The sequence below is a fragment of the Corvus moneduloides genome, chromosome 2, assembly GCF_009650955.1.
Source record: "Corvus moneduloides isolate bCorMon1 chromosome 2, bCorMon1.pri, whole genome shotgun sequence".
Classification (NCBI taxonomy): Eukaryota; Metazoa; Chordata; class Aves; order Passeriformes; family Corvidae; genus Corvus; species Corvus moneduloides.
Window position 1 is genome coordinate 18,988,862 of NC_045477.1, and position 14,734 is coordinate 19,003,595.

Sequence of the window (14,734 nt, forward strand, 5' to 3'; positions counted from 1 at the left end):
AATGCTAAACTTACTGTTAATAAAAACAGCTTTACACTGCTTCTCTTTGCTATATTTTTTTTTAAGGAACACTGGAAAAATAGATGAGGTTACTGAGACAGTATAAACCTAGAACTTAGCACCTCCTCTTACGTTGTAATTAGTTGAAACTTGGTTTATATGTAAAGAATTTAACTAGTATATGATCGTTTATGTAGGTCTTTCTCTAATGACTTGACAGTGGAACAATATTGAACAAGCTTTTTCATGTAAGGATTCAGTAGTCATTTGAAAACTACCCCAACACTCATTAAAAAAAAAAAATAGGTCATTCAGTTGCTTATTTAAGCAGATGGAGGGTAAAGAGCCAAAAGAATAAAGCTAAATTTGAATGTGGCATCATTAGAAATGCCTTGGAAATAGCTGATAAGCCATTAAAGATCATCCTCTCTGAGAGCCACAATCAATAAGTTATTGGAGGCAGTGATTAAATGTGGAAAGGAAGTGTGTATATATATAGAGGAGAATATTAACAAAAATGCCCTGCTCTTCAAACAAACTACGTTGCAAGGGAAAGCAGCTGATGAATATTAGCATAAGCACGTAGCTGGACTAAACAATGAACACCGAGAATAGAAAGGAAAATAATTGTACCTAAATCCCATGAAGTGAACTTACTGTTACACGTACACACAATGAGAGAAGTGCGTACTTCATTTCTGTTAATTACCAGATTGAAATGAGAAGTTGAATTTAGGCATCTCGTACAAGTTGACTCTTAAATTTTTAGAAGTAAGGCATAATCAACAGTGCAAATTCTGTGAGAAAATTAGGAAACTAACTTTTGTACAAAGTGTGCACAAGTTATTAAAAATACAGTATCCATTGGTACATGTATATGTTGGAAAATAATAATAAATAGACTCTTGAGCCTATGCTTATTTGGTTGAGAGATTAAGAAAGCTTTCTCTTTAATTGAGAGGTGTAAATATTGCATCTGATTGGTACCAGCTAAATTAAAATACTTTATGTAAGTATTTTGTGTATGCATTGTATTCAGTCTCAATATGTACATGAAAGAAAGAGTATATGGATAGGCATTTCATTACTTACTTAGTCCCTGCTACAGAACAAAGTACAATTCCTCCCAGTCTAATTAAATTAATGTTTCATGCACTTGTATCTTGATGTCTGGATATTTGATTTTGGATTTGTCTACCTTCTTTCCCCCCTTAGGGCCTTCCTCAGTGTCATGATTTAATACGGTTCTCCCTCAGAGTGGTTTTTGTAGCTTCTTCAGCAGTATTTATTTTTGCCAATCCGGTGGGAGCTGGGCTCAGACCTTGATACCATGACTTTTCATTCCATGTCTGCCTTGTTTCTGGGATGTAGCAGCCAAGAACCCTGACCTGAGTTCTGCACACAAAAGCAAGTGCCAGCACAGGATAATAAGCACTGGCAGGACTCAGCCCCTTTTGGTCCAGCATGGAAGTTATAAGAGCATTAAATAGGAGCAAAACTAAACATTAACCAGGCTGTCAGACAACTATTTCTTTTATATTTTTTTTTTTCATAAATTTGTCTCATCCCTTGATGTATTCATCCATTTCTGTTAGAAGAGATGTTGGCTCTCTGTACTATGGGCCTTTTGTTTCCAGGTCGATCTCTTTCAGGACCTGAAACAGCTGTAGGATTCTGTGTCCTTCAGAGTTTCAAGCTCCTTGCCGCTGCTTTGTGGATTTTAAAGGCACCAATATCCTGGTTTTTTGAGAAGGCAGAAGTGTCTGACACCTAGAAGCAGGCATATTATGTCAACTTGCTTTATTGTTTCCTGCTGCAACTACATAATGACTCCCAGAATATAGAAATAAATACCCACTCTATAAAACTTACCATTTAAAGAATTTAGTCTTCAGATGCATGTGCCCACAGTAAATGAAGGGTCTGGGGAAATAAAAACCTCTTTTTGTTTTTGTAAAATAGTTAGTAAGGATGGCAATGGAAAACCCAATAGGAATGTAAGCATAACATAGAGTATTAGAAGGAAGAAATCCTCCCCAGAAGATTTATTGTTACAGATGGTTTGATAATATCTGTGTGGACTCCAGAATACAGCTGGATACAATATTCCACTAGCAGAGGAGTTGAGATTTGAGATGTATTCTAGTATTGCTAAAGGAAACTAAAGATATATGAAGATACTGCTAAGTCTTGTGAGATGTAAATCATGTGAAATTTAAATCAGCTCTTAAATTATTCTCCAGTCATTACCATAGACCAGTCACAGTGTGGAAAAGCAGATCAGTTCTTAATTGGTAAAACAATTAATCACCAAGAGTGCAAGTACAAAACACAATCTCATTTCAAAAGTATTGAAGTTAATATAGAGTAGTTGTACTCTGCTAGAGCTCTACAGGCAAGGAGGGGGTCTTTTAGGACTGCTTGAAAGCTGATGATTGTTTAAAACAGGATCAATTTTTACTGGAATCCATACCATGCGAACACTGAGCTACCAGCTTCTGCAACTCTCAAATTATCTTCAGAAGGGCAGATCCATCTGAGTGGCAGCCTGGACCTATGTCTTGCTTAGTCTATAAATATGCTTGGAAGACAGTTTGGAACATTTCATACCTTTGTTTAGTATGTCAGTTTTCCAGGATATTATCTCTAATCATTCATTGTTCCTCCAGAATGAAAAAGCAAATCTCACTTTATGGTTACATACTTGGTTTGTTACATATTTTGTTCATTACATATTCAGTTCTCTCCTTTTGTATTATGAATCAAGCCCATTAGTCTGATGGGATCATCATGAATGGCTTCTGCTTTTGCCATGTTTTCGGCAGCCAGCTGCTCACTGTTAAGGTAAATGCTAACTTTGGAAGCCACCCTGGGGTTAGATGATCTTTCTTCTTCATCTTCCTCTGATGAAGGATCTTTCTTTCTCCTTGGTTTTCTGCATTTTCCCTTGACACTGTGATCAAGTGAGGCATAACACATCTGATTGGTAGATTCCACCTAAAAGAAAATTCACTTTAACATCCGGTAGTTATCCTTGCTTTAAATTTATATCTAAGACTTCGAGTATGTCTACACTGTAATCATAATTCTGCCTATAGTTTGCCTAAGCTAGCTGTAAAACAACTCATTAAAAGTACAAATGATTAAACTGTGGGAGAATGAAAAACAGATCAATATAACCTAATGGTAAATGACTCATAGTGGCAATATGGAAAAATTCATCAAGGTATCATTGGAAAGGTTCTCTGTGGGAAGGAGGGAAGCTTATGTAATCAGTCCAGGTTCTTTGGGATGCAAGACATTATTTGATCTGGTTTTCTTTTCACTTTTTTATTTTTTAGTTAGAATCCAGTTATTAACAACATTATTAACAGGCTTTGTCTGTGCAGAAAACCAAAGAGGGATGATTCTTGTCTGTATAAACGATCTCATTTCCAGTGCAAAATGCATGCTTTTTGTGTCTTTCCCTTGGTTCTTAGTGCTTTTCAAGCCAAACCATCAATGACTATTGACATTGGAATGTCTAGATTAAAAAAGATATTCTTATACCTGCTGGAAATACCCTGAGAGAGAGGCTGAAAATTGATCCCTATGAAATATGTGGCAATCAACTTGGGAAATTGATGCTAGGAATGCTTCAATTGCAGGAAAATTTCATTTGAAGCTTTCATGCTTTTAGGCATATAGGTATCTCAACAAAATACGAACCAATAGAAAACAAACTTTCACTGGTTAAAGCATATAGATTTTGCACAGGACAGGAGAGAGCCAGTCAAACTCATGAGTATCATGTGATGCAGCTTGTGTTTTCACTTGGTTGATAACTAAACCAAATAAAATTACTTCTTTAGATAAGCTATGGCCATGGATGTGGATTTAGTTCCATGTGATCTGCATGCCTGTGGCTGAACTTTATCATGCCATATGCATGGTAATTTTTGTGAGAGTGTGAAGATTTTTATCATAGGATAAATAAAGGAACTCTGAGACAGACCATGTTACCCTAATTCAGAAATCCATAACTAAAATGAAAGATACCTGTAGCTGGTTAACTGGTCTTTGAGGCTGGGACTTCATCTGCTCGTAACAACATTCTTCTGTAATTTATCAAAGTAGAAAAATCTTTTTATTAAGACATTCTACTGAGTCTTAAAAGATCAGACCAACAGATCCTCTCTTTTAGAGAATGAACTCCCCCCAGTTTTATTTGCTAGGATGTTTGTTTTGAAATCACACACAGATCTCTCCTTCTAATTATAGAGAGGCAAATAGCTAAGAAATTCAAACACACACTGTGAAAAAATCATTTTCTGTTCATATGGACGGGAGGTTTCTCATTATTCACTAACTGGGCATTATTTTAGCGTGCAGGGAGGACTTCTTGCAAGTAAGAGGTAGCCACATATTGATCTATTTTTCAGCATAGGCAGCCTTTTCTTTGGCTGAGAAAGAGGTTGTGAGTTGCAGCAGCTGGGGATTAAATTCTCTTCCTGAGTCTACTTCAGTGTTCTGTAAATATGGTTCTAGTTATTTTCTCATTTTATATCTCATTTTAACCACCAGTAAAACAGGTTACTTCGTTACAGTTTTCAAAGTTGCACAATGTCAATGCATTTGAGTGTTGACTTGATTAAATTTATGCAAACTATGTGTGAAAAAGTACGGTTTGTTTGGGCTTTTTTTCCCCTTCAGTTAAAGTGCTTTAGTTTTGCTTAACCCCAATTAAAGCTTGCAGAAAAAGTTATATGCAGAAAAATGCTGCTTTAACTCTATAAAGACTTCAAAAGACAAACCCTCGGCACACCTATCTCTAGCTGCAGTTATATGATGCTACAGCCTTTAATGTGGTGTCTCTCTGCCAAGGATTGTTAACTTGAGCCCAGTAAAGCAAAGCAAAGCTGTCTGCCCACCATTCAGCTGCTGGGCTTCAGCACATTTGTCAGTATTGCTGGTGATCTGTGGATAGCCACAGCAGAGAACTGCTATGTGTTTGTTTCTGCCTGCTTCTGTGGGAGCACTGACCTTGGACCGTGAGTAATATGTGTTTTAGATTGCTTTAAGAGACATGGACCAAGCTGTTATTTCAGTTAGTGAGCTTCACATTTAGACAAGCTCTTTGTTTTGAGATACTTAGCTGAACAGGGCCATATGGACTGTAAAAAATCAAATTCAGTATGAGGTCTGTTCTTATACATAGTAGTGCAGTATGAAGGTCTGCATTTCTATCCCAAGTATCTATTAATAATTTTAATTAATAGTTAAAATATGTAGATTCTCAGGTTTGCCATTTGAGAAACACAAAATATGTCAGTCAGCCAGTTTCTAATCATATATTTCTATAACCACTGAATAGACACATGTTCCTAAAATGAAGCTTACCTAAAATATCTTGGTTGAGATTGCCATAAACTGGATAATCTTCTGTGTCATAGCCATCATAGCTACAAGGGGAATGAAAAAATACTTTTAATTCACAGAATATGCTTTATTTAGCACCCCAATATTCTATTTTAGCAAATGTTTTATGCACATGTAGCAATATGCAGATTGTGTGTATATATCTATATATAGCAGATTGTTTGTGATCTTATAAACAAGATCAAAAATTTTGGAGGGGGCAGAAATGGCAATGTGGGTGTTTTCAGGAGAGATTTGTCACCTAGCCCAGGACTGAACTCTCCATTCCTGTAACTTCATTAAGCACAAAGCTAATCTCAAAACTATTAAGCTACAGTTTGATGTAGGTTAAGAAATGTTGATGATCACTGAAAGGAACCCAATTGATGTCCTCTGAGACCACTCTGCAATACAAACTAAAGCACTATATGTGTCTTTTGGAGTGATGTTCTTAAAAGGTCCCCTCTTGATTCAACTAAAATACTCATGACAATACAAACAGAGAAGACCAAAGAAGACAAGTTCAGCTTTGGATTTTTAATGTTATGTTGTGTTTCATTACCTGGTGTTACTTGAAAATGCTTCTAAGTGGGTTTGTAAAATGGGAATTTTTAGTGGGAAGCACTGTGTAACCTTTCTATTGCATCCCTATATTGCCTCTCGTCAAGGGGGTGAAGTCGTGCTCTAACACCACATTCCGTGGTATTTTTCATCTGAACAGGCACTAATAGACAAATAGAGACTTCCCAACTTCAAGAAAATTTGTAATTGAGAATTGGTTTTGGGTAACAGGTGCAGTCTTTTGTATTTTCATTTCAGTGGCCTTTTATATTTGGGTTGGGATGAGACTCTCCATCTCTGTTTTCTAAAGTTTGGGTTTGGGTTGGGTTTTTTTCTGTATGGCATAAGAGAGAGAGACCTGAAACAGATTTGTGTAACAGCTCATGGTATCCTGCAGCTGTAAACAGACTGTTTTGTTGCTTTTGGATGGCATGTATAAAGATGGTTATGAAATGTAAATACATGTAAATTATTGCTCCACAAGTATTAACTATCACACTATAATTTTTCACTGTTTTGTGAGAGCTGAGAGTTCTTTTAAATTATTATGGAATTATTGAGTTTAAGTGATAGGTAATGGTGCTTTAGCTCAATATCTTGCACTTTCAGATAAAATTATAGTATTAGTATGCAATTATTTCATTGTTGATAAAATGACTGGAGGATGTATCTCCCACATGAATTTTTTTTCCTGTGTTTTCTTAAAAACTTTTTTCCACCACCAACATTTCCAGGCAGACTGCATGAGATACTGAATTTTCCTCTATGCCATCCCTCCCAAGCCATCTGTCATTATTTATTGCTTATTTCACCCTTGCCAGAAAGAAACTTTTTGTACAACTTACCTTGGATTGTTCTCTTCGTAATCTTTATGCATTTTAGCTGGAAAATTTGTTTTAAAAAAAAATTAAGAGAAAATGAAACGTGCTATTTTAGAACACTTCAGATAATTGTCTCAACAGACATGCTTTTGATTTTGTTTTAGAGAATACAATTGAAAGCTCTGGCTCTCAGGACCTTCAATTGTCCCTCTACTTTTCTCAAATATGAGAAATGTTTGTGTTATGGCCCTGTGCTGTGGCTGCAAAGTCTGTGTCAGTTTGCAGTATCCAAAAAGTGTATTGCAACACATGTGATTCATTCCTGATTTCCTTCACCTTCTGCTTCTCCCTCATCTTTTTCTCTCATCAGATTTTCCCTGTCTGGGGAGGTGCATCGTGTGTTTATATCACAAAGTGAGAGGTTTATTTATTTTATTAGTTCTGCGTGTACGTCTGAAAAAGACATCTTGTGATCCACACAGATGAAGAAACTGAAGCAGAGAGGCAATGGCTACAAGGAGATTTCTTGCTAGAACTTGATTAATAATTCAGGAATGCCTGAATTTCTAAACTCTGCTCCAGGACTCCAGAATTTAGCTCAGTAAGCTCCAATTCAATGAGAAATGCAGCATCAGCCACTCTGACCTAAACCTTGGTCAGGTTAATTTTGTAAATGACTGTGATTCTTCCTCATAGAAATATCTGCCTAGTAGTCCTAAAACACAAAATGAACCAAAAAGCTCAACCCACACCCATCCCAAAACACTCCAGCAACTCTCTTAATATCCTGTGACTGTCTGATTCTCTAATACTTGGTGAGTGCAGTTTATAAGCATGGGCCTTCTGTTTACGTAGATTATATACATAGGTGTATTTAGCTGGGTTGAAGTCACCAGTGTTGGCCTGCCCACCCCTACATGTACAGCACAGGTGCAGTTTTCCCTGTGTGAATGGAATGGTGAGGATTGTACAACTTCCTAACCATAGAACTGCACGCATAAGAGAGGTTGCACTGGCATAATCTGTCAAAAAAGTAAAAGTTAATTTCAACCAAAACCAGAGTATGACTGTAGTCATACGAGTGACACATTGGTTTAAGAAATACAGTAGGATCCCATTATGAAAAGCAATTAGAATGTTTTTCCAAAATACACTGATAAGGCATGAAATCTGTATGAAATCTGAAATTCAAATGAGCAGTCAGGAATTTGGGGGGGGAGAAAATTTTCTCAGATGTATTTCGTATTAGTGCATCTACTTAAAACAATTTTTAAATGGAAGAATAGATAATAACCAGTTAGAGGAAAAGTGTACTTCCTAGGAAAGGAAATTGCAGGTGTTAAAAATATACTTTAAAAGTAAAAATTTAGAACTAAATTCTTCTTGCTGTATTGGTTTGCCTTCAGAGAATGGATTTGGGTAGCTGTTTTTAGCAGTGGATTGGGCAGTTAGCAATCATTCTGTAATGATACCTGACTCTCCTAAAATTTTTCAAAAGCTAAATGCTCTCTAGTAAAATCATTCTTGCCAAAAGGTACCTTAAGATTCAGAAGAATCAATTTGTCGACTTGATATCTCTGAGCAGGGATGACTTTAAATATTGAAACTCCATTCCTTACAAAGAGACATTACTTACCTTGCTTCTTTTTCATACAGTGTGAAATATTCAGTGTCAATGAAACAACCAGAGCTAAAGTCAGGAAGGCCAAAACTCCCCAGACAGAAAAATGGCAGTCCATTTCTGTAACTGAAAGAAAATAATTTTACCATTTGTGTTGTCTAACAGTTTTACTGTATTCCTTTTGCTTGGTTGATTTTTGCTTTCTGTAATTGAAGCTGCTATTTTGTTGTTTACTCTCTGACAGCTATTGCTATACAAGGTACATAATTAATATCAAAATAATTAATATCAAAATAATTAATATCAAAACCAGATGCTAAATAATAAGAAAGCAATTATAATAAACTGTTAGCAGAAATACTTTTTCATAGGAATTCAGCCAAAGATTAGGCTATTGGTTTGCCTGTAAGATGTAGTAAAAAATAAGATATTAATAAAGAAAAAAGTAATTTTACTGGATAGCTGTGAAATTATTTCTGCAGTTGTCTTTAACTTAGTATTTGCAGTAAATTCAGTAAATTCTTGGCTAAATTCTAGAGTTCATGAAACTAGTTCTGAATTCAGTCAAAACAAATTCACTGGATGTGTCTCTGAATAATACCTAAGACTGTAACGTTTTAATAATCCCTGCAAAATATGTCAAAATTTGGTTGTGTTTTCTTGTCTTGTTTTACAGCTGTTAAAACCGCTTACTTGTACTCATTTTTTTGCCTGAAAAACGAGAGGAGGTGATGATAAAGGACAAGCATCCTTTATCATCACCAGTGAATGACACTGGGGGAACCAATGAAGCCCCCAGTACTACTGCAGAGAAAAGTTCAAACAGCTCCTGGAAAATCACTTGGTAAAAGGTGGGTCCAGTTATTTGAACAAAGTCTTCTTTTGCTCTAAACTTGCCTCTCCTTGCAATAAGAAAGACAGGAAAGAACCCCCCTTAGCACAAAATCTGTTTTTTTTCATTTAATTAATTCTTTGATTAACCTAGTTGATACAAATTTTCCATCACAAACCATGCTGAGGAAAATAGCCTGTTTGTGATAGTCCAGTGGCCAAAATTATCAGCGTTGTTGCATATGGACCCTTCCTTGGCAGAGGAAAAAACACTTAGCCAAATAAATGAGTGAAAGGAGCTTGCAGCTTGATTCTTCACTTTCCCCAGACATGTTTCATGTTCTCCGAGATTTGGAATGTTTGTTCGTGACTGACCGGCTCAAAACCTCCTTACAGGTTTTGTTCCCTTGTTGTGCTGGTGTTGACAAAGCTCTTTTCGTTTTGTTTTACTCCAACTCTTTGTCTTGACAAAACAAGATAAACCGTGGTAGCAAAAATCACAAATCACCTGGGCTTCTGGGATGTAGGTTTCTTTCCTGACCAGAACTCTCTTTTAAAAGGAACAAAGCAGAACAAACAAGCTGTAACTTTCTGACAGACTTTTAACTTTTTTTTGCATGTGGTGCTTTTAGTGGCCATTTATCCTTCTTTTTGAACTGAATGTCCTGTTTCCCTTCCTTTCTACCACTTGAGTTCTCCCAAAGGTGTTTGAGGATTGTTTCACTGCAATACTCCTCTTCATGTTGAAAGGCACTTTTTTTGCAATGAGATACTGACGTTCCTGAGGAGAGACAACACCCCCATGAAGCAGCTATACATCATTCTAATTTTTCAGGAAGGGAATTAAAAGAATGGGAAATCCTACACTGAAAAGATGTTATCAAGCTACATCAAGAATCACCAGTCTTTGGAACCTAGTTACTGTGCAATTAGTCACTCAATATTGCATCCCATGCAACCTGTCCAAAACTACAAGTCTGTCCAGGACAAGAAATTTCAAGTCTCACTGTTGTCCCTAAATAATCAGAATCATCTTTCATTCTTCTCCTGTCTTATCTTTTCTGATGTGATTATTTTCCATTCTTCTCATGTTCCTTTCATATTTCTTTTCCTACAAACACTTTTTCAAAGCAAAAGCAGTATTGTGGTCTGCGAGAAGGGAAGCACATGTGACTGTGGTAGAATCACAGAATCAATTATGTTGGAAAAGTCCTCTGAGATCATCGAGTCCAACCTATGACTGAACAACACCTTGCCGACTGCACCATGGCACTCAGTGCCACGTCCAGTCTTTCCTGAAACACCTCCAGGGACAGTGACTCCACCACCTCCCTGGGCAGCCCATTCCACAAGCTACAACTCTGATTCATTAGAATAAGAAGAGTTAGCAGGTACCTAAAGTACAGTTAGGATCCAACGTTGTTCCTTTTTCTTCATATAGAATGTTGTAATTTTTCTCTCTGATCCAGGAATCCAACTTTTCCATGGTGTTTCCAGAGTAGAAGGAAAACTCTTAGTTTCCATTTGACTATTTTCAACCCTTAACTGACCCACTTTTTGTTGTCAAGTATTATTTTCCTGTCTCAACTTCTGATTTAAATTGAAGTTATTACCTGGGAAATAGTAAAAGCTGGATACAATTTTTTTCATTTCAGTTTTCAGATTTAAATTCTATAGTATTTGAGCAATCCCACTTTTCAAGAACTTTAAAAACATTCTAGGAAAAAAGCCATATAAAACTTGGATTTCTAATAAATTATACCAATGTTTTAAATGTCACAATCTATAGTTCTTTCTTAAACACAATTTAGGAAATTTCATGGGTGTGGGTAGATTAAGAGAAGAACATTTAAATTTCTTCCTGGATGAACATTATTTAGTTTATTTTTAAATTCATTTTCCACAACACTGACTTAAACATCTGCTGGTGTTTCAGTAGAATGTATACAAACAATATGTGTGACTTCAATTTTTTTGCTTGTTTGTTTTTGCAATACTAGATATTTGTTTGTCAGACAACACTACTTATACTGGAGAAACAACAACAGTTTTTAGCCCATAAAACCACAGTAAACACTTTGATCAGAGATGTAATGGTGCTGTTCTGAGAGCTCTATGCCATTCTAACATCAGTTTCAAGTTAATCTTATTACCCAGATACAAAATATGAAAAATTTTGGGTTTATATCCTAGCTTTACAGATATGCAACTCCCAGATCTTCCCATGTCTTCTTGTTGTTATAGGTGTTTCCCATATGACACTTATATTTATAATTGCATTTTATCAATATTAACTACTTCGACAACAGCAGCATTAGAAGGAAAGCTGACTGACTGTGTGAAGAACAATTTGTCTCCACAGATAGCTACACTGCTGTCCCTAAATGTACAACAGCAGATGCAACCTCTCACAGTTAGCAGGTTGTGCTAAAGACAAAAATAAGATAAGGAGATTGTAGATGGTGAGTGAGAAATAAACAGAAAGTCTATTAGATTAATTATATTCTATTTTGAAATGGTGTCTCCTATTCTCTAATTTTAATTCTCATTCAAGTAATCTATTTTCAAATGGAGCAAAACCAGATTATTCTTTTTTACGTATTATATGGTTAGTCCAAAGAATCCATGACACTGTATTCAGGGGCATTCTCATTCAAGCAATCAAACTGATTTTTTTTTTTTTAATTGTTATATCTTTGGAAAAGAGTCATATGGAATAATTAGGCCCCTTGGGAATAGTACACTATGATTCTAATACGCTAAGCTCAAATTCCATCACGGTTTTTTGTGACAGTCTATCTGACTAGTTTTCTATCTGTGATAGGAAAACTTAAGGGTGGTAGTAGTTTGTTAAAAGAAATAATACTGAAATATTCTTAAAGTAATGTGCTCCTCTGTGAAAGGAAAAAAGTTCATTATACACCCAAAGGTTTCATGAGAGGGACAACAATTCTTGTTATATCGTTAGAAGACTTTGGGATGTGTGAGTGGAGAAGCAGTATATTTAAATAATTTAAAAGATTACAGTATTTTGATTAACTAATATCAGTCTCTCTTTAGTATTAATGATACATTCTTATGCTCCTATTCTTCCATTTCTATTTGAAAACCAGGTTAAACTTGGAGTAGCATCCAACTAGAACATAGGTAAGTTACTTCATTTGGATAATGTTTTTACTTTACTGACTTTAGGGATGGGATTACTCTCCACCTCTTAGTATCTTTTACAATGCTATAAACTGAAGCTACCATATTCACACCACAAAACACAGACAAACAACATACCTTCTAAATGCGTAGTTAATTGTACTTTTTCTCTTTAAAAATCTATTGACAACTTTATCCACCAACAGAGACAAGACATGGGAATAAATACAGAGTTTTGGTTATTTGTTCTTAGGTTTTCTCCTTATGGGGTGCATTATACTGTCACTGGAGGGCTGTGAGGCAAAAGAGGCAAAAAAACCCCACAACCAAAAAAACCAAAAGCCTCCAAAACATTCTAATCTTTCCTGATGAACTTGTGCAATTCAATTTATTGCAACTCAAAGGAGTGGACATAATCACGTACTTACCTGCAGGGACAGGAGCCAGATTTAACAATTCATGTTGGATATTTGTCCTCCTAACAACATAAGAATAGGTAGCAGGGGTGCTACGTTTTGTTCCTTCTTGCTCTAATGTATTTTGTTTAGACAATCCATTACAAAGGATAACAGGAAGATAGCATACATCTAACAGGTTTTTGTACTGAAAAGGAACATGAGGCAAGGAATATAGATACCATCTAGCTGGACATGCCACCTGTGGTATCAACGCATTAGCCACAGAGGCAGATTAATTGCTACCAGATTTATGGGGATGATCTGGAGCACAAAATGGTTTCTTTCCTTTCTTTCCTCTTGTTTTTGTCTACAAATTTGTCAAAGATGAGATAAAACTGTCTTTGCTCCCCTCTTCCAATTAAATCTTGATATAAATAATATTTTGTACTAATGGCCCTTAGAAAAAGAAACCCATTAAGAGATTGATGAATGTTAAATTAGCATTAAAAATGCTTCCACCTCTGTGAGCTTTTATTACAGGATTAATTCTCTGAAAAAAAGATTCCTTAAACTGCAATTAATTAGTGCACTACTAATTGCTTTGTAAGGTAACAACTTCATACTTCAGAAGGGAAACAGCACATTGGAAAATAAGAAGGCCCACAGCACAGTATTTTCAGCATAAAACTAATGCCAATGCTTAGTCTTCATTATCAAAACTTAATTAATGAAGGTTTAGCACCGTGAGCCACCTTCTTGGAAGACTGCTAATGTACCATAGCGTGGTTCTACTGCTCCTATGTTCGCAAGTTTAAAAAATAAGGCTTACCTGGTTTTGTTGTTTCTAGGAATACTCCCCTCCCCTTTATCCAACAGGAAATCAAGTTATGTTGGCAGATACTGGATACTCTTTTGTTTCGGACCCGGCAGCATGAACCTGTCTCTAGTTGTCGTCAATCTCAAATCCCTCCAGTCTTTTTTTTTCATCTCCTTTCTTACAAACAGGAAATGTGGTTCAGCTTTAAGAAGCAAACTCACGTTCCTCTTCAGTGTTTGCCTCCAAGAGAGAATTAAAGTATTTATGTGTACCCTTGTACTCATTATCTACCTGTCTTGCCACAGAAGAACATGTACAGGACTATTAGTTTCATTTATGTGATACAAACTTACTTTTGTAATATTCATATGAGACTCATACTCTAAATCTTCTTTGGTTTAATGTTATGTTGAATTCAACAGAAGTATTTTGATACCTCTTAAACGAAATTACAGAACTATTTTACCTAGGAGTGCTACATAACTCTTCCTCTCTTGAAGTTTCTAAGCCAAGTCTGAAAATCCATTGCTGAGAGCCTACAGTTTAGCAACAACAGGATTCAGAGGCATGATGAAGGAATTATAACACCACCAGCTCTTGAAGGTCAGATCAGAATAACATAATGTGATTCCTCCATTCCTTAGAGTTTATGAATCTGGGGCCACAGTCCTGTACAGTTGTGGAAAGAAAGGATAAATCAGCATGTGGCTTGCTGTGTGTATTTGTCTTTAAAATTTAATGAAACATGTCTGTGTTTAGGCAGAGAAGCCATTTGATTCTCAGAATCGGAGTAGGTTCTTCCAGAGGAAGCTTGCACACTGAGTACTGTCAAAGAAACCTTCTGTTAACTTCTGATGTTTTAGGTATAGTATGGGTTTGGGGGTTTTTCTTCAGAGCAAACGGTTTTATTTCCTACTGTGTGTAATGTAGAAATAGGAAGCATTTCTTATGAAAAAAAGTGAATCATATGAACATGTTTGTCTTTTTGGAATACATGAATTGAAATAGCCCTCAGTGTAGTCTAAGGAGCAATGTAAAACTCTGCTCTTCAAGAAAGACTCTAATGTGATAAAATGTCCTCTGCAATCTATATTTACTTAGGGTGCTATAACTCTGAAATATTATTTTTATATTAACTGCC

The 14,734-nt window shown here is 36.0% G+C and overlaps 1 protein-coding gene across 4 annotated transcripts; it reads right to left on the minus strand.

Annotated features, from left to right (window-relative positions):
- Window positions 1-2,009: 2,009 nt before the first annotated feature.
- LOC116439159 (T-cell receptor-associated transmembrane adapter 1) lies at window positions 2,010-13,761 on the minus strand. 4 transcript variants are annotated; one of them, XM_032098327.1, is made up of 7 exons: window positions 13,606-13,748; window positions 10,627-10,708; window positions 8,416-8,526; window positions 6,804-6,840; window positions 5,380-5,441; window positions 4,039-4,097; window positions 2,010-2,997 (listed from the first exon to the last, which is right to left on the minus strand). In XM_032098327.1, the coding sequence occupies exons 3-7, from the start codon at window positions 8,516-8,518 to the stop codon at window positions 2,737-2,739; spliced, it is 522 nt and encodes a 173-aa protein (XP_031954218.1). In that variant the 5' UTR covers window positions 8,519-8,526; window positions 10,627-10,708; window positions 13,606-13,748; the 3' UTR covers window positions 2,010-2,736. The 4 variants fall into 4 exon arrangements, with proteins under 4 accessions (XP_031954218.1, XP_031954219.1, XP_031954217.1 ...); XM_032098328.1 differs by lacking the exon at window positions 10,627-10,708 and having other exon boundaries at window positions 8,416-8,528; window positions 13,668-13,761; XM_032098326.1 differs by lacking the exon at window positions 10,627-10,708.
- Between the last annotated feature and the right edge of the window lie 973 nt (window positions 13,762-14,734).